An 18770-nucleotide genomic window follows, 5' to 3' on the forward strand; every position below is an offset into this window, starting at 1 on the left:
ATTGAGTTCATAAGAACTCACCCTCAGGAAAGGTGTATGCCTTAGGTCATTCCAGTTAAATAACTGGAGAGTCAGTTCCAGGATCCAGAGAGAAATATGGGGTTTAGGAAAGACTTGGGTCAGAAAATGGGCTTCCCTGGTCATCTGAGAAGTGAGGCTTATCTCCCTGTCCTCTGTTGCCATGCTCCTTCTTTGGCTTCTCTTGGCTCCTCATCTAGTTTCCTCCAATCTCTAGAACCTTAGAAGTAAAAATTAGGCAGAGATGTGTGTGCACTTGTGAGTTTGTGAATGCATCCATGTGTTATGGATGCATGAGTGTGGGAGGCTATGAGGGTGTGGGGGAAGCCTGCACACATGTGGATAGGCACATGTCTACATATGCATATGTACTGTTCACGTAGTCTGTATCCATTTGGGGTTGCCAGTCAGGGAAGAACTGTCCTCCAGGGAAACCCCAGATCCTCACCCTCCTTCTACAGAAAAATAAACAAATTTTGTATTTTCTTAAATTCAGGACATGATTGTACCCATTCCTGGCCCACCATCCCTGATTTCCAAGTATAAGTGAAAAGAAGGGCTCCTTCCACCAAAGGCTGAGTCCTTACTTTGCAGCTTTGACTTGGAGGGGGTCAGGAGTGGACAGCAGATCTGCTTGGATGGTATTTAGGCCTCAAGCCACCCTTGCCAAAAAAAATCCTGAACGCAGTCTCTGAACAGCCTCACACTGAACACCATGAACTAAGCAGCTCTGCCTTCACTAGCTGGGTGCCAAGAAGTGGACAGATGCTTCTACCATCACAGCCAAACAAGTGTCCAAGGCCCAAAATAGCAGTCAGTCAGATGATCAAAAGGGCCAGCTCATTACTTTCTGTTTTCCAAAGCCCAGCTGCTCTCAGCAAGAGCAGCTAGGAGTAGGTTTGAACGGCACACACTTTGGAGAGGATCAGCAAGGACAGTCCAATTCTGACTCCTGTTCAGAGTACAATGAGATCTCTTCGCTTCATTTCTGCTGAAGTCCTGGTGTCCCACCCCAACGTGGCTGTGGAGAGCCTGGATAGTGTAGCCTACAATCTTTACCCACTCCTGTTCAAGGCCAGCTACCTGAGGGAACAAGCTGAAGTAACCCGTGCTGTGCTGAGCTGCTGGCCCCTGGAGGAATTCCAGCTAAATGTATTACTGGGGCCAAGCACTGACCACCCAGAAGACCTGCGTGACCGGGCCTGCAAGACATGCCTGGAAGCCTGTGTGCAGGGCCTGGCTGACCATGTCTTGCAGGGCAGGAGCCACCGGCTGCAGAAAGCTGACTTTACGGGTATCCGGGATGTGCAGGTGCAGCAATGCCCTTGTGGGAGGGCTCTGGGAAGGTGGGGCCGTACAGAGCTCTTGGCTAGGATATGCTGCCAACTGCAGGCAGAGCCCCGTACAGTCAGGCGACCCATTGAAGTCCTCATTGACCTCTTTGTCACTGAGGGCAACTTTGAGATGGTGGTGCAGGCCCTGAAGCCCATAGATCTGGCTCCTCTGCAGATGCATTGCCCCTCATTCCGGGCAGACAGCCTGAGCCCTGGACAGCTCCTGCAGGTGTTAGACCTAGCCAGGCCAGGTGAACTGCGCAAGCTGGAGGTGGTACACAACGTGCGGCTACATGCTGGCCACGTGCAGCAGTTGTTAGCCCAGGTGGGCTTCCCTCATCTGACCTCACTTACCCTCCCCACCAAGGCCTTTGACATACCCTTCACTGCTGTCCCAACTTCTGAGGGTGAAGACTGCCTCCTTGCCTCCATCGCCAGGGAGCTCAGTCGCATGACCCAGCTGGTCGAGCTGAGTGTGGCCTTCTCCACACTGACAGGGAAGATCCAGACTCTGCTTGGGTGAGTCTCAGAGACTGAACAGAAGAGGGGTGGGGCAAGCCCTCTGGTCCTTGGCTTGGTAGGCTGCAGAGGCACTGAGGGATAGGAGAGGAACTGCTTACTCACAAAGCCCCCAGCTCACTGTTCTCTGGAGCTGCATTGGGCAGAGCAGCAGGAGAGAAATGAAGGATAATGACTCTGAGTTAGAGCACCAGGAAAGAACCAGAATACTGAGGAGCTTCAAGAGACTGCTTTCAGTTAGCAGGAGAGAATGGGCAAGGTGGGCATAGTAACCATGCCTGCAATCCCAGCACTCTGAAGCCTGATGAAGGAAGATTGTGAGTTCAAGGCCAGCCTGGATAACATAGGGAGACTGTCTCAAAAAACAAGGTCTGGGGGATGGAGGTGTAGCTCAAGTGGTAGGATGACAGCCAATGAGTAAAAGCTTCAGCTACCAAGTTCCAACAACATCAAAAGAACAAAAAAAGGGCAAGGGCTAGAATGTGACTTCATACTAGACTGTTTGACTAGCTCCTACAAAACCCTGGCTCTAATCCCTGGCATTGAGAGGAGGAGGAGAGGGGGAAAGGGAGAAGGACAGGAGAGGAAGGGAAAAGGGGAGGGGGAAGGGAGAGGAAGGAGCAAAAAGTGTGTGTGAAAAGAACAGGCTAACTAGTGGGTTTATAAGGTAGCTTCACTGGGAAGGACTAACTGTAGTGACTCCTGTGGTTGCCTATTGTGGGGCAAAAAAAGTTCCCTACACTGTGTGGCTAGTATTATCTCAGATCAGGAATAGAAACCTGGCTCAGCAGGGCTGCTCAAGGTTGTTGTCAGCTCACTGTGGGGCTGCAATATAATCTTGGTCTGTTTGGGCAGATGTTAGCTGGAGATCAGTTATTGAGGCTGGGGAGAGTAGTTAAGGCTCCCCCACAAGCACAGTTGTTGTGCCAAGTCGTGAGACCACCACCAGGAAGGCCACCGAGACTCAGACATTCCGAAATGCAATAGCAAGGCAAGACTTTATTCAAGCAGGGCCGCGGCCCGGGCCTTGTCCTACCCACCAACACAGCGGAGGTTAGGAGGCAGCCCCCAGCTGTGATTACACAGAGCTTATAAAGGCAAAAGACAAAGTTACAGCAATCAGGTGTTTAAGCAAGCAAGATTACGGGTACACCTAGGCGAATTTTCTTGGGCACAGCCACGTGGCTACTGTATATGTTCTTGATACACTAGAGAAGGGAAAGAAAAACAGGGCATAACATATCACTAGAAATGTACACACTCCCCTACTATGTAACTGCACCCTTTTTGCACAACACCCTGTCCAAAAAGTTTGTGTTCAATTAATAAATAAATTAAATTAAAAAAAAAGATTACGGGTACAAATCTGATTGGCTCAGGGCTTGAGGCATTCTAGGGGCAGTTAGAGTTAAGCATTCCCAGTCGTTAGAGTTCTCGACCGGCTGGGCCCTAATAAGCTTGTCCTGGGTTTGTTCACAGGGCCTGCTTATCTCAGGTTCATGTGGTAAAGTGGGGTTCGCGTGGTAAAGTGGGGCCTGACTTCAAAGTCTGGCGCTTCACAGTTCAACATATGGCAGAAGCCCTCTACAACAATGCTATCAAGAGGAGCAGGCAAAAACAGACAGTCAGGGGCTGGGGATAAGGCCTAGTGGCAAGAGTGCTTGCCTCATATACATGAGGTCCTGGGTTCAATTCCCCAGCACATATACAGAAAACGGCCAGAAGTGGCGCTGTGGCTCAAGTGGCAGAGTGCTAGCCTTGAGCAAAAAGAAGCCAGGGACAGTGCTCAGGCCCTGAGTCCAAGCCCCAGGACTGGCCAAAAAAAAAAAAAAAAAAAAAAAACAGACAGTGAGGGACTCAATCAGAGACAGGGCCCAGCTGCCCCTGACGCCAGCTGCCTTCACCAACTATATCTGAATTCGTGACTTGGGGATATGGTGCCTTATTTAGGGATCTCTGGGTTCCCCCTCTTAGCTCTGCACTTCTGGATTCCACTGTTGTTAATGACACCTTTTTTCTTACTAATTCCTCATTTCCCTGGCAGCAAGCTTTCAGAGTGGATGTTCTCTCCAGGACCACCTACATAATTCCTTTCAACATGAAAGTGGTTGTTGGGAAAACCGGGCATTTAAGTGAGATGAAGACAAAGGTCTCTTTGGTTCTGGTTAATTCTGGACCACACAGCAGGCCCAGCAGCTGCAGACTGTATAAGAATAAGGGAGTAAGCCTGTTTCCCAATAAACCATATTTATGGACACAGACATTTGCATTTCATGTAGCTTCATGTATCACAAACTATTTTCACAGAGTGTATGCAAACAGGTGAGAACAAGACTTGCCCAGCAGGGCGCAGTCCATGTTCCCTGTGACAATCAGATGGACTGCTTACATCAATTGTTGCTCACATGGGACCCTCCTCTCATTTGTGCTGTTTTCTGCCTGCCCTACAGCCCTCTCAAGACACCACTGAGAATGCTGGACCTGACCAACTGTGCTCTGAACCATGAAGACATGGCCTTCTTGGCAGATTGTAACCATGCTGCCCACCTGGAGGTGTTGGACCTTAGTGGACACAATCTGCTTCATTTATATCCCTCAACCTTCCTTAAGCTTCTGCGCCAGGCTGCCCAGACCCTGAGAGTGCTGACCCTGGAGGAGTGTGGCATCACAGATAGCCACGTGGGCATGATGATCCTGGGCCTGAGCTCCTGCCACCAGCTACAGGAGTTCAAGTTCCTTGGTAACCCGCTGTCAGCCTGTGCCCTCAAGCGCCTTTTCTCTGCACTCTGTGAGCTCCCTGAGCTGCGCTATATTGAGTTCCCAGTGCCTAAGGAATGCTACCCAGAGGGTGTTGCTTATCCCCAGGATGAGCTGGCCATGTCCAAATTCGATCAGCAGAAATACGCTGTGATTGCAGAAGAGCTGCATACCGTGCTGCTGCAGGCCAATCGGGAAGATATCCATACCTCCACACCACTCTTTGGGGGTTTTGACCCAGAAGTTAATGAGACCAGCCATGAACTTGGCGCTTTCTTGCTGCAAGCTTTCAAAACTGCTTTAGAAAACTTTTCCAGAGCACTAAAACAAGTAGAGTAGGCCTTTGAATTGTGCCAAGGACAGGTCTTGTATTTCAAGTAGCCCAGCTGTCCAGAGGCCAAGTCCTGTGTCAAAGCTTAAGACTGAGATCTCTGCATCAGTAGCTTCGACTGGGAAAAGTATTCGTTAGTGAAAGTTGTTGGCGTACCTATCAGACCTGTACCTGCCTTATAAATGTGACATGAGGTGCCATAGAGTTCAATTCTACAACTAGGTGAATCTGTTAAGGGAGAGGTCCCGGCATTAGGGCAGAGTGGAGAAGTGTTCAATTGGACCTCAGTTAATATCTACTAGGGCAGCATGTGCTGGGAGCAGGGTCCATCTGAGGCCTGGAACTTGAAAAAGCAGTACATTATCACCGGAGGGAGTACCTATTGAAACTTCACCTCTGCCAAGGTCTGCTTCGCAAAAGCTTGAGTTTTAAGCATAAATAATAAAACAATGGTTTACTCAGAATGTAACATTTGTTCACTGCAATTCGGAACTTTTTTGTGCTATCCTGAGGCTTGAACTCAAAAGGCTGGATACTGGCCCTAAACTTTTGGGCTTAAGGCTAGTGCTCTACCACTTTGGATCACAGCATCATTTCTGGCTTTCTGGTAGTTAATTCAAGATAAGATTCTCACAGACTTTCCTGCCTGGCATAGCTTTGAACCATGATCCTCAAATCTCATCCTCAGGACTAGCTAGAATTACAGGGGGGAGCCATTGGCACCCAGTCATTCTTTCATGAAAAGCAGATCTTGCTGCAGAAATCAGACTTTCCCATCCAAAGACACACTGGTAGAAAGTTTAAAAAATGCATGTGGTGGGGTTGGGAATGTGGCTTAGAGATAGAGTGCTTGCCTAGCACGCATGAAGCCCTGGGTTCAATTCTTTAGGACCATATAAGCAGAAAAAGCCAGAAGGGGTGCTGAGGCTCAAGGGTTAGAGTGCTATCCTGGAGCAAAAAGAAGGCAGGGACAGTACTCAGGCACCAAGTACCAAGCTCCAGGATTGGTAAAGAAAAAAAAAAAGAATGGAAGAATAAAGAGAAAAATATGCGTGTGGCCCAAGAATGTGCTGACCAGAGCTCGAGGATCACTTATCATTTCAGGGGTTTACACTTGGCCGTTACCGTAATGACTAGTTTCAAAGGTCAAGACACCAATGAGAGTGTTATTTCCCAATTAAACATTTGGAAACTAGGGAGACATGCACAGGCCCAGTGGACTCTGCAGGGACATCAGCCTGCTGCTCTGGTCCTCACCCACTCCTGTCTCTCCTATTACAAGAGCAGCACTTGATTCAGCACTCACCTACTCACCCTTGCAATCCCAAATCTATTGGCTCCCAGGGTAGCCCTAGGGGAGGTGCTGTGGTTGTCATTAAGTCTTGATAAGTTTCAGTCTTTTGATTACCAGCCTCTAACACTCTCAGGCCTCATCCTTTGACACTACTAACCAGGGCACTAGCTCTGGGAATAGGAACTAGAACTAGATGCCTCACTAACAGGGTCTACTGGCCACTGACCAGCGTCAAGGGTCCATTCAAGTAGACATGGGCTCAGTCCCCAGTGAACTTGCCAGAGCATAAACACAGCATTATGAGTGCACCAACTTGGTATGTTCTTGCTGGCCAGCTTTCTGTGACCTCAGGTCCTTCCAACTCCCAGCAACATGGACTAGGATGCCCATTAAGAGATCTCCTGAGGTCTTTCTCTGCAGATTTCCCAGGGGAAGGCTTATTCCTGAGGGAGCAGAGGCTACATGACCTGGCATGAAGGGCTCCTCTGACACTGGGGCTCCAATTTTCAGGCGTAACCACAAAACAGGCCTCAAGATGACTAGGGCATGGATACCACTTCTATTCTGTTATTCTGACAGTAACACTCTTAACTACTAGTGAGAGTCAAGGGAGGGGCCAGTGTCTCCTTCAGAGCTGCCAGAGAGCATTTAGCTTCTGCAGCAAGCTGGCTCAAAGCTTTTCTCTTTCCAAGAGTTCCTGTGATCTTAACAAAACCCACTTACTTGGGATCTTTTTAATTGCTCTCATTCTATTCAAATGGCCCACACTGTATAACCCAGGGTTCCCACATTTTGCTGCAGGAAAGGTAACAGGCTAGTAACTGTGGAATGTGGCCTGAGAAATTCGTTTACAGGGAGAAGGCTGAAACAGGTATGTGGACACAGGAGGTATGTGGACACAGGAGACAATCACTCCCAGGTTGCCAATGGGTGTTCATGGGCCATTTCTAACTCTTAAGGTCTGATTTGAGTTCTCCATTCTTACTTTGAGGTTACTTAGGATAGCCTTAAAATACATTCCTGTGGTTAGTGTCTACAACAGCTTGATCACTGTTATTTACAACCAAGAAAAGAAATACAGTTTCTGGTAGCTGGGATGAGGCTCAGTGGCAAAGCCCTTGCCTAGCAAATGCAACGTCCTGGGTTTGATCCCCAGTCCAAAAAATAAAAAATAAAAAAAGAAAGAAATACAGTGTCCAACTTAAAATAAAAAGAGGGGCCCAGATCACTCACAGTGAAATGGAGTGACCTCCAGAACAGAGCAAGGCCAAGCTTTGTTTCAGACTAAGGTTCATTTATTAAACAAAAATGACCAGCCAGGGCTAATTGACCTCAGGAGTAGCCCAGCCCTGAGCCTCAGTTGCAGGGGGCTTATAAAGGCAAAAAAAACATATGTACCACTTGCAGGTGGTCGGGCAAGTTAGGCAAGGCAAGCAAGTGGTCAAACAGAAGCAAAATTGTTGTTAGTGATTACAATTCCAGTAAACTCTGGTAAACAAAGCAATCAAAGCAATATAATTGTTGGTTCTGGGTGTGACTGGTTTTTTTATCTATTTAACCTAATTAACCTTCCCAAACAAAAACTTGCAAACCAAGTGGTCATTCCTTTCTTTTGCAAAGGTCAAGCAGCTCTAGGTCAAGCTGCTTTTGGCTCCTGTTACTCAGCTTAGGTTTGTTCTTCCCCAGGTCCACTACCTTGTCTAAACCTGCTGTTTCTAGGGACTCAAAAAGGGGGTTGTTAGGTTTATTAAAGTAGGTAGCTGATAAAGAAGAATGCCACTCTGTATTCAGATGGTAGAGAGAACTTCATTCTGCTGACCTGCTCCCAAGTTCAAGGGGCACTCAGTGGACAAGAGGGGGAGCAACCCCCGGGGGCTGCCTTATGGAGGGCAGGGAAGGGAAAGTGTGGCCAGGTCGATTAGGATGTGACCTCAAGGAAGGGGGAAGTAACTGCCTCCAGGCATGTCAGTTACCAAGGTAACTGGGTAGAGACAATCTGGTGGGGGTCATCTGCTTGGAGCCCTTTCACTTGGGTTTCCACATATCCAACTCCTCTTTTGGGCACCTACCAAGCAGTAATCAGGGCAGTTGCCCACAGTAACCATGAGAACATCAATTGGTAAAAACAGACTTTCCCTAGGGCAAATTAGGATCCCATGCTCACACTGCAACAGGATAAAGGTTGAGGAAGCACAGCTGTTTGCACAGTAATCATATCCAAGACATCCAGATTAAGAAATTCACTTTTAGTCCTAAAGAGGCTGAGCCATCCCAAGTAAGTGAAAAGCAGCTTGACCTAGGGCTGCTGGACCCTTGCAAAAGAAAGGAAGATCAAGCATAATTGTTATTCCATTTGCATGTTTTTAAGAAGTTAAATGGGTACAATAAAAACCAGTTACTCCTGAACAAAGAATTAGAGTACTTTGCTTGCTTAAATGGTTCATTGCTTTATTTACCAGAATTTTATTTGAATTGCAGTTGCTATTTGTAATCACTAACTGCCAGTTCTGCCTCTGTATGTCTGCTTGCTATCACAAGCACTATCACCTGCATGTGGTAATTTTTGCCTTTAAAACCCAGCCCTACTGAGGCCCCTGCTGTTTGTCACCATCCCAGTGGTGGCGATCACATGCTGTGCACAGATAGAGTCCTAGCCCAATTGACTGAGTGCTGGTGACTACTGTCTTGGATTCGAGGCCCACCTGGGTGTCCGGTATACAACAGTATGGGGCTAACAAAGCTCATGGAAGCAGCTAGAAAGTGATCCCCTTGCTTTAAAGAGATCATTTTAGTAAAATTAAGCTTTAAAAATAACCCAACACCAAGTCAGTTACACATTTCAATCAGATATAGGTGTTTGTTTAGAAGACAAATCTTTTACAAAAAACACCTCACTGACAGGGGGAGAAGCAGATTTCTTGCAATCCACCTGACTGGAAGCAAGGCAGCAATGGAGACCGGACCATGGAACTGAAGTGCGGGGTACCAGGGGTCCTTCCACCAGCTTCAGATCCCAAGGTTCCATCCACCAAGGTTTTTATTGGTCTTGTATAGGGAAGCATGTGCAGAAAGTAAGATATAAACTTTAACATGTGACATTTTGTATACAAGTGGTAGACCTCCTTATCAAGAACAAGAGCTAAACAGTAAAAAGCTTACAATTTGCATAAACCTTAGTCTACCTGAAGGCTCCCACACAGTATAGGGTGGAGTTAGACCACACTCAGCTTGGATTTTCCAGGTCTCAGATTGCCAGTTTGAACAGCTGCCCTGACACATGACCAGTCATGTGACTTTGGACAGAGGACTGGATTCTTGGGAATTTAATGATGACCTACTATTGGATGTCTTCAGCTCCAATCTCATCCCAAACTCTGATCCAGCTCATAAATTGGAAATGCACATGCTTTGTAAAAATAGAAAGCCTAGAAAATACATGTGGTGGTATTTTATTGTAAGACAAAGTTGTATGTATTCATATCTATGTATGCAAATAGAGGTGTGAGAAATACAAGTGTGTAGGGATCTATTACAGACTTCAACTGAGCTGTGCTTCCCTAACATTCCAGTATATATACAGTCTCCACGTGGTGGCTGAGAAAAAGTCAACTGTATCAAAACAAAACATAAGCACAATTTATGTTGTTGCTCTTTTCAAGCCAGCTGGCTAGCATTAGTGTGTGTGTTGGGGCGGGGGGGAGGGAGGATGGGTGCGCCACTAAAGATATCTTAAAATCACTCCCAAGGTTCTGAGAGAGCTCCCAGCATTATTAAGTAGTAATTGTAGCTCACTATACCTGAGTTGTATACATATAATTATGCACCAGGCATTGGTGTTGGGTATGAGCATCCCCAAGAAAACCTATCTTGTGTTGTAATAGCCTGTTCCGGAAGGAGTGAAGCACATTCCATTTGATTCCATTGGGACCCTTGGAAGCTCAAGGCTGGTTCCCTCTGGATTCCCTCCCTCTCCCTCTGAAGATTCTGTCTCTTCCTGTCACAGATCAGGGCCTTAAGAAATACCATATACTGAATCCTGACACTGCAGCATGCCACAGAACCTGGAGTGGGTGAGAAAACCTCACCCAGAGAATAACAATAGTACTTAGCTGATAGGAGCAGAGTAAGAAATTACATAAGTGATATATATAATAGCTTAATTTGTTAGCTAGGTATAAATGCATTTGGAGTGCCTGTCTACCTTTTAAGCTTTCTGTAAAGACAAAAGAGTAAACAGCCACACAAAACTAAGGAGTGATGCTATCACTCCCTAAATGGAAAGTATTTTTGATTGTCTATCATTGCTCACAAATAATTATTTGCATACAGAATATATATACAAGCTAAATTCCAAACACACCTACAATACCAACTTGACAAAAGGAACATTTGTTTTCTTTCTTGTGTTGGGGAGAGCTCTTCCACACATGATAAAATCTCGGTAATATTTTATCTTTATTGCATTAGCATCGGTAGGCCAGTGTAAGGCATCACTTGACAACCTCTGAATGGAATCTGGGGAAGGAGTAAAGTACTTTAAAGTCAGAATTGATTTAGGGAGAGAGAAAAACCAATAAAGAAATCACGTATGATGAGGATCAATATTGTATTTTATCTTTGAAAAACAATTTTTACCCTAGAGCTAAAATATGAGGCAATACTGTTCTGCTAAATATTAGCAGCACAAAAATGCTTTAACGACACTGAATTTTCACTGCTGCAGGACACCAGAGGGAGCTTTGCCTGCCAGGGTCTTTCTTGTTGCACTCTTCAGAAACAGTAGATTCCCTGGAGAGGGCCACACCTGGTCACATAGGGATGGCAGGGAAAGACATGCCATGCGAAATCCAAGAACAAATGATTGTCTGGTCTTCTTACTTTTCTAATATGGCCTGTTCCACTCGCTTAAACTTTTTCAGTTCAACAACGAGTTCCCAGTACTTGAGATACAACCACATGAGCCTCCCATTTTGTCGTTTGTTGGTGTTCCAGATGTCTCCACAATGCTTATCATGCTTGAATATGTCAGTTAAGCCAGCTGCCATGTCTAGGTCGGTGGCCACTGAGTCCATGGAAACACGCACCAATAAGTTCTTTTCCAGCTGCAGCCTAACACGGCGGGGGAGAACTGGACTGCAGTAGATGTTCTGTCTCTCCATAAGAGCTTCTCCTACCTCCTTCAGCGTGAGCTGGGCTTTCTTTTGCCAGTCTTGCTCTTCTTCCAGACAGCTCAGATACACACTTCTTAGAGGCTGCACCTGACTTTTTTCTTGCAATACTCGAGCCCGTTCCTGTTCTAGAAGCTTCCTTTCTTCCACCAATTTGCGCCCCTGAGAGATGAGGGCTTCTCGATAACTAGCTGTCCTGTTTTGCTCCTTTTCAAGTTCCAAAGACAGCTGAGCAACAGCTCGTCGGTGTTCTGAGATGACAGCATGGTATCTGGCTTCAAGATCCTGTTGGAAAGCCACTGTTCTCTGACGATACACTTCTCTCTCTTTCTCTATTTCTTTCTGGGACTCCCTAGACCAAATCCAACCTGATATAAATAAATCACAGAAAAACACACATAAGAAAAAAATCACAGCTACAATCTATACTCAAATAAAATATGACACAATAAGGAAAGCATTTTTGATAAAAGACCTCTGAGGTACCATGAAAATAACGTTTGTACAAAACTACAAAAAAGGTTTTCATCCTAAAATCCAAACAGGGTTGGGAACCTAAGCCTGCAACATCCTTTTTCTGTCACCTAACTTTGATAGGAAAATTTACCAGTTTATTTTCCTTGAAACCTACTATTGACCTCAAGTGTTGTTAGGAGAGGTGCTTGGCTTTAGCTAGCCATCACCAGTCAACCCTTAAGGCAAGGTATTTCTGTTCTATAATAATATGGTAAAGAATTTCAAGTTCCCAGCACTCGGGACACTGAGGCAGGAGAAAAACAAATAGAAGGCCAGCCCCATGCTAAAAATGCCCAGGTTTCAAAGGAAAACTGTTCTTCCTATCAAGGATCAGAAAGAGCTAAAGCCAAATGAAAAGATATTAACGGATGATAATATTAGTATGAAAAATGCTAGTAATGTCTAACAAAGATTTTTAAGTAGCAATCATGATTTAAAAAAAACTTTAAGCAAAGTAATAGCAGACAACAAGAACTAAATGGAAACTTTAGAAATGAAAAATAGGGAAACTGAAAAGCCAGGTGCCCAAGTGTCTTATGCCTATAACCTTAGTTACTCAGGAATTGGGGATCTGAGAATCAAACTTCAGAGCTAGATTGAGTAGATAAACCTTCCAGATTTCATCTCTAAATAGCCAGCAGAAATCCAGAAGCTGAGGTGCACACTCATGTGGTGGAGTGCCAGCCATAAGCAAAAAAGCTGAGCAAGAGAATGAACCCCAGTGCAGGGGGGAAAGAAAGGAAAATGCATTCAGTAAAAATGATTGAGAAACTAGAGAATAGGTGTGTCGATGTCTCTTGTTATGAGAAACTAGAGAATAGATGTGTCAATGTCTCTTATGTACATGCAAGAATCAAGAGATACAATTCAACATTAGCAAGGTAGAAAAGGCAAGTCATGCAATCATAGGTATTGGTATTGACCAAAAAATATTTTAATAACCAGGCACCAGTAGCTCATGCCTATAATCCTAGCTACTCAGGAGGCTGAGATTGAGAATCACAGTTCAAAGTCAGACCAGACAAGAAAGTCTGTGGGACTCATGCGTCCACTAAACTACCAAAAAAAAAGAAAAAAAAAAAAAAGCCAGAAGTGGAGCTATGGCTCAAATGGTAGAGCACTAGCCTTGAGCTTCAGAAGCTCAGGGACAGTGCCCCAGGCCCTGAGTTCAAGCCCTGGAAAAGGGAAAACAAAACAAAAACAAAAAAACCAAAACAGATTCAGTATCAATCATGAAAAACTGGAATAGAAATGGAAGAGCAAAGGGTGAACAAATGCAGCAGTGGTACTCACTAGACACTATGTTGAAGGGAACCATACAACTTGTGGGTGGCATGGGTTGGTAAAAACTGGGAGGTAGGGCTGGGGATATGGCCTAGTGGCAAGAGTGCTTGCCTCGTATACATGAGGCCCTGGGTTCGGTTCCCCAGCACCACACATACAGAAAATGGCCAGAAGTGGCGCTGTGGCTCAAGAGGCAGAGTGCTAGCCTTGAGCAAGAAGAAGCCAGGGACAGTGCTCAGGCCCTGAGTTCAAGCCCCAGGACTGGCCAAAAAACAAAAAACTGGGAGGTATGTTCAAAAAAGAACTGTACTCTTTTACCTGACAATGTAACTGTAACCCCTCTGTATATCACCTTTATAACAACAATAACAACAACACCACAACTGGAACAGAGGAGAACCTCCCCAACTTGATAAAAAACCTAATATAGTGGGAGGACGACTAGGTCTTTCCCTAGCACATCCACACAGCAAGACAAGGAAATAAAGGTAAACATTGCATGGAGGAAATAAAACTGAAGTCCCCACACCTTATACAGAATTATGTCAAAATAGGTAATGTAAAATGCAAAACTTGCTGGGAGCTGGTGGCTTAAGCATGTAATCCTAGCTACTCAGGAGGCTGAGACCTGAGGATCTCAAAATCAGGCCAGCTGGAAAGTCCATGAGACTCTTATCTCCAATTAACCACCAGAAAACAGGAAGTGGTGCTGTGGCTCAAGTAGCAGAGCACTGGTCTTGAGATGAAGAGCTCAGGAGCAGTGCTCAGACCCAGAGTTCAAGCCCCACGACCTACAAAACAAAAAACACCTCCTAAAACTCAAAATTTTAAAATAAACAATACAGCTCAGCATTGGTGGCTCATCCTTACCTACTCAGGTCAGCAAAGTCCATGAGATTTTTACCTCCAATTAACTACCAAAAGAAAAGTCAGAAGTGGAGCTATGGCTCAAGTGGTGAAGCATTAACATTAACTTTGAGCAAAAGAGCTTAAGAAAGCACCCAAGACCTGACTGAGTTCAAGCTCCAGGACTGGCACACACACAAAAAAAACCCCTCAACACATTTAGAAAATGTCCAAAGACTCTAATATATCCTTCTCATAGAAGAGTCACTGTATGAGATGAATCTGGCTGTCAGATCCAAAGCCATAGTCTTCATGAACCTCCCTATGCCCCACCTTACTTTCCTTGCAGTGCCCCATACTTTTATCCTGGAAAACAGAAATAGCAAAAGTATGACTTACGAAATGCTGCTAATCCCAGCATTGGTACCAACAGGGCATAATTCCACCTGCTCCCATCACCTCCATCAGCCCTGGGATTAGGCCGGATGTTCCAATTTGGAGGATCATTTAAGTTATTCATGGAGATACACCTTAAAGGAAAATATATTAACTGTATAAACAGAGTAAAATACAGCTTCATGACTATATCTACAAGGCTCCTACTTAAAAAAAAATTTTTTTTGGGGGGAGGGGGCTGGGAATATGGTCTAGTGGTAAAGTACTTGCCTCGTATACATGAAGCCCTGGGTTCGATTCCTCAGCACCACATACATAGAAAAAGCCGGAAGTGGCACTGTGGCTCAAGTGATAGAGTGCTAGCCTTGAGAAAAAGAAGCTCAGGGACAGTGCTCAGGCTCTGAGTTCAAGCCCCAGGACTGGCAAAACAAAACAAAACCTTTTTGGGGGGCTTGAACTCAGGGCCCGAGTGCTGTCCCTGAGCTTTTATGCTCAAGGCTAGCACTCTACCACTTGAGCCACAGCTCTACTTGAGGCTTCTTGGTGGTTAATTGTGAATAAGAGTCTCACAGACATTCCTGCCTAGGATGGCTTCAAACCTAGGTACCCAGCCTCCTGGGTAGCTAGGATTATAGGTGTGAGCCACTGGTGCCTGGCCTTTAATTTTTGTGAATTGTTATTATAAAGGTAATATACAGAGGGGCTACAGTTACTAAGTCAGGTAAAAAGTACATGGACATGTACTTTTTTTTACATTGGACATTGTACATTTTGGACATGTCACCCCTTCCCTCACTCTCTCCCTTTTTCCCTTCCATCCCACCTACAAGTTGTATAGTTCATTTTCAACAGTGTCCAATGAGCACTATTTCTGCATTTGTTCACCCTTTGCCCCTCCATTTCTCTGTATTTCCCCTTACACTTCTGAAGACATATAAATGAACAAACAGAACAAAAAGGAAAGAAAACAAAAACGGCAAAAAAAAACCCCAACTCATTTTCAATTCACAAAGTTCATTTCAATAAATATCATTCTGTATGACCAGATGCAGTTTGTTTTTTAATTCAAAAACCTTTTTCAGTCATATGTGCTGCATAACATTGCACTCCTATAGGATTTCAAGAAGGAAAAGTAACTTACAACCTAGTGGAAGAGACATGTCTCAAATAAACAAAGCATGGGTAAGCTATATGAGTTCTCTAACGCAATAAGCTTAGATATTTGGTAGCTGTGAGGATTAATCTTATGTACCAACCGGAGCCAAGGCATGCCCAGATACTGGATAAACATCACTTTACATATGCCTGAGAAGTACTTCTGAATGATATTTGCATTTGAATCCATATTCCATTTCCTTATAATAAATTACTCTCACCCTCCCATACATGTTTGTGTATACACATTTATGCATACACATACACCACACATGTGGGAGGAGAATGAGGGTGAGATGGAGGGGGTAGAGGATAAGGGAGAGAGGAGGTAAAGGGGGAGAAAGGGGAAGGGGTGGGGGAAGGGGGGAAAGGGGAGTAAGAGGGGAAAGGGAAGAGGGCAATGAGGGAGCAGAGGGGAAAGGGGAAAAGGATAAAGGCAGAAGAACAGGCACTAATAATAATAACATGGTTAATGATGGAATATATATAGGATGGTGGTTCCATATCATATTGCTTAGAAACATCATAGCTGGCTCAACTTGTGTAACATACACAGTGTTTACTTCTCAGAATGTATCTCTATTAAGTGATACATGGTAATATGTATATCTCTCATTAGTTGTCTGTGGATAGCCCTAATGCAACTATAAAGACATAGAATCAACTTTTTAAAAAAAGTAAATTCAGAGGGCTGGGAATGTGGCTTAGCAGTGCCTAGGGGTTCAATTCCTCAGCACCACATAAACGGAAAAGGCTGGAAATGGTGCTGTGGCTCAACTAATAGAGTGCTAGCCTTGAGAAAAAAAAAAGAAGGCAGGGACAGAGCTCAGGCCCTGAGTTCAAGCCCCAGGACTGGCAAAAAGAAAAAAAGAAAGAAAGAAAGAAAGAAGTTCACACTAGATAAACTGCATCCTATGAGCTGGGTTTTGATGCATGAACAGTATTCTAAGAGACAGAATACAAAATGTTTGACTACATGTAGACTCTGTAAATACACAAATCACAAAATAAGCATGATGCTTGTAAGAAACAAGGAATTCCTCCATAGCCATATACCACCCAGAATGTGCCTGATGTTAGAAGCTGAAGCACTGTTGGGCCTGCTTAGGTACTTGGATCAGAGAAAAAAGCCCTAGTACTCGCACTGCAAAATAAAGAGTCCATACTAAGCACGTACAGACATTTTTCCTTGTCACTATTCCTTTAACAATATTTTATAGTAGTTATGGGGCTGGGAGTGTGGCTTAGCGGTAGAGTGCTTGCCTAGCAAGCCTAAAGCTCTAGGTTCGATTCCTCAGCACCACATAAACAGAAAAGGCTAGAGGTGGTGCTGTGGCTCAAGTGGTAGAGTGCCAGCCTTGAGGGGGGGAAAAAAAAAAAAAAAAAGAAGCCAGGGACAGGGGTCAGGCCCTGAGTTCCAAGCCCCAGGATTGGCAAAAAAAAAAAAAAAAAAAAAAAAAAGTATGTATTTCCTTCCTTAACTTACTTTGGTGGTGCTAGAGCATGAATGTGGACCCTCCTGCTCTTGCCCCCCCCTTTTTTGCCGGTCCTGGGGCTTGAACTCCGGGCCTGGGCACTGTTTCTAAGCTTCTCTTACTCTCAAGGCTAGCACTTTACCACTTGAGCCACAGCTTAATTTATTGGAGATTATAATCTCACTGGCTGTCTTGTCCGGGCTGGCTTCGAACCCCGATCCTCAGATCTGTCTCCAGGGAGGGTAGGATTATTGGCAAAAGAGTTGCCGTGCCCTGCTGTTATGGGGCCATTTTGCTCCCTGGTTGAGCTACCACCTCCACTAAAGGCTTCTCGCTGATTAAATGGAGCTAAGAATCCATAGGATTTGTCTGGTAAGCCTGGTTCAGTGGTCTCTGCCTCCTTAATAGCTAGGATTGGATTACAGGCAAGAGCCAGAGGTAGGTGGCCTTTCCCAACTATTTTTTATCTAAAGTTGGTAGGACCAGCAAAGGCCAGCTGTATGCAGTTTGCGTCCTCACACCTACCAAGTAGGCGTCAGGGGCAGACAGCCCAAAGAAATAATCCTAAAGATGGAGTTTCGAGTGTGCAGTTCCACCCCAGAGGGCTCCACCCGGTTACCAGGGTAACCTGCATACCTGGAGGCATTCACTTCCCCCTTCCTTGAGGTCCCATCCTAATCCACCTGGCCACACCTCCCAGCCCCAGCCCTAGATAGGGCGGGGCGGGCGGGGTCGCCCCTTCTCTCCGGCCACGCATCCCCTTGGCCACAGGCCAGCAGTTCGGGAATAAACTTCCTCTCCGGCCAGAGTGCCGCGGGGCGTTCTCCTTTACCCGCCACCTACTTCGGTAGCGCTTACAGCATCCTCGTTATCAATAGGGAAAAACAGAAACCTCAACACCAATGAAATGGGAACGATTCGTTGTAAACGTAACAAAGTAATGAGAAATTAGGGACACACAGACTGCGCCGGAGGAAGACCTCCAAGACCGGCTGGTGCTGCCGAAGACTTCAGCTACCTTACTAAAATGCACACGCCCCTCCAATACTGCCTGAACCCCCGGCGAGGCGGAGCCGACGCGACCCGGACGGCGACCCGGGACGGCTCCCAGCGGACGGGGCCCGGGCGGCGTGCGCCGCGGCGGGGGTCGGAGCACTCGCCGCCCCGCGGCAGGCCGGCCCGTCGGGCCGAGGGGAGGGCGGGCGCGAGGCGGCGGCTGCCGGCCCTGCCCGGCCCCTGCCCAGCCCGGCCCAGCTCGGCCCGGCCCGGCCCTGCTCGGCGGGGCCTGGCCCTTCCCCTGGGCCGGGCTCGGGAACGCCAGCCCGCAATGCCCGAGGAGCCACACGGGGGTGCTCAAAGATAGGGCTGCTCGACTCCTGCCCAGAGTAGGGCCCAGTCCACGGCCCCCGGCCGCCACGACCTACCTCAGGGAGCCCTCGGCGGAGTCGGCTCAGAGGGACGCGGGAACTCTCCTCCCAAGCGCCGCGCCAGCGCCCCCGCGACACACAGCCACTGCGACCTGGTGCGCAGGCGCGGAATCCCAGACAGGGCCACTAGCACCGACGCGGCGCGCACCCCCCGCCCCCCAGCGGCGTCCTGCGCAGGCGAGACACCTGATAGGTCTTCGCCATCCCCACCCAACCCCGCCCGCTGCGAGGTACGCCGGTTCAATAGTTC

General features: G+C 46.4%; 2 protein-coding genes across 2 annotated transcripts; one reads left to right on the top strand and one right to left on the bottom strand.

Annotated features, from left to right (window-relative positions):
- Positions 1 to 499: 499 nt before the first annotated feature.
- Lrrc14b (leucine rich repeat containing 14B) lies at positions 500 to 5440 on the top strand. Its single transcript, XM_048368454.1, has 2 exons — positions 500 to 1871; positions 4322 to 5440. Exons 1-2 carry the CDS (start codon positions 985 to 987, stop codon positions 4965 to 4967), a joined length of 1533 nt encoding a protein of 510 aa, XP_048224411.1. The 5' UTR covers positions 500 to 984; the 3' UTR covers positions 4968 to 5440.
- Positions 5441 to 10691: 5251 nt separating this feature from the next.
- Positions 10692 to 18680, bottom strand: Ccdc127 (coiled-coil domain containing 127). The gene is made up of 3 exons (XM_048368478.1): positions 18518 to 18680; positions 14467 to 14597; positions 10692 to 11789 (listed from the first exon to the last, which is right to left on the bottom strand). The coding sequence occupies exons 2-3, from the start codon at positions 14585 to 14587 to the stop codon at positions 11128 to 11130; spliced, it is 783 nt and encodes a 260-aa protein (XP_048224435.1). The 5' UTR covers positions 14588 to 14597; positions 18518 to 18680; the 3' UTR covers positions 10692 to 11127.
- Between the last annotated feature and the right edge of the window lie 90 nt (positions 18681 to 18770).

The sequence above is a fragment of the Perognathus longimembris genome, chromosome 19 (assembly GCF_023159225.1).
Source record: "Perognathus longimembris pacificus isolate PPM17 chromosome 19, ASM2315922v1, whole genome shotgun sequence".
In the NCBI taxonomy this organism is placed as follows: Eukaryota; Metazoa; Chordata; class Mammalia; order Rodentia; family Heteromyidae; genus Perognathus; species Perognathus longimembris.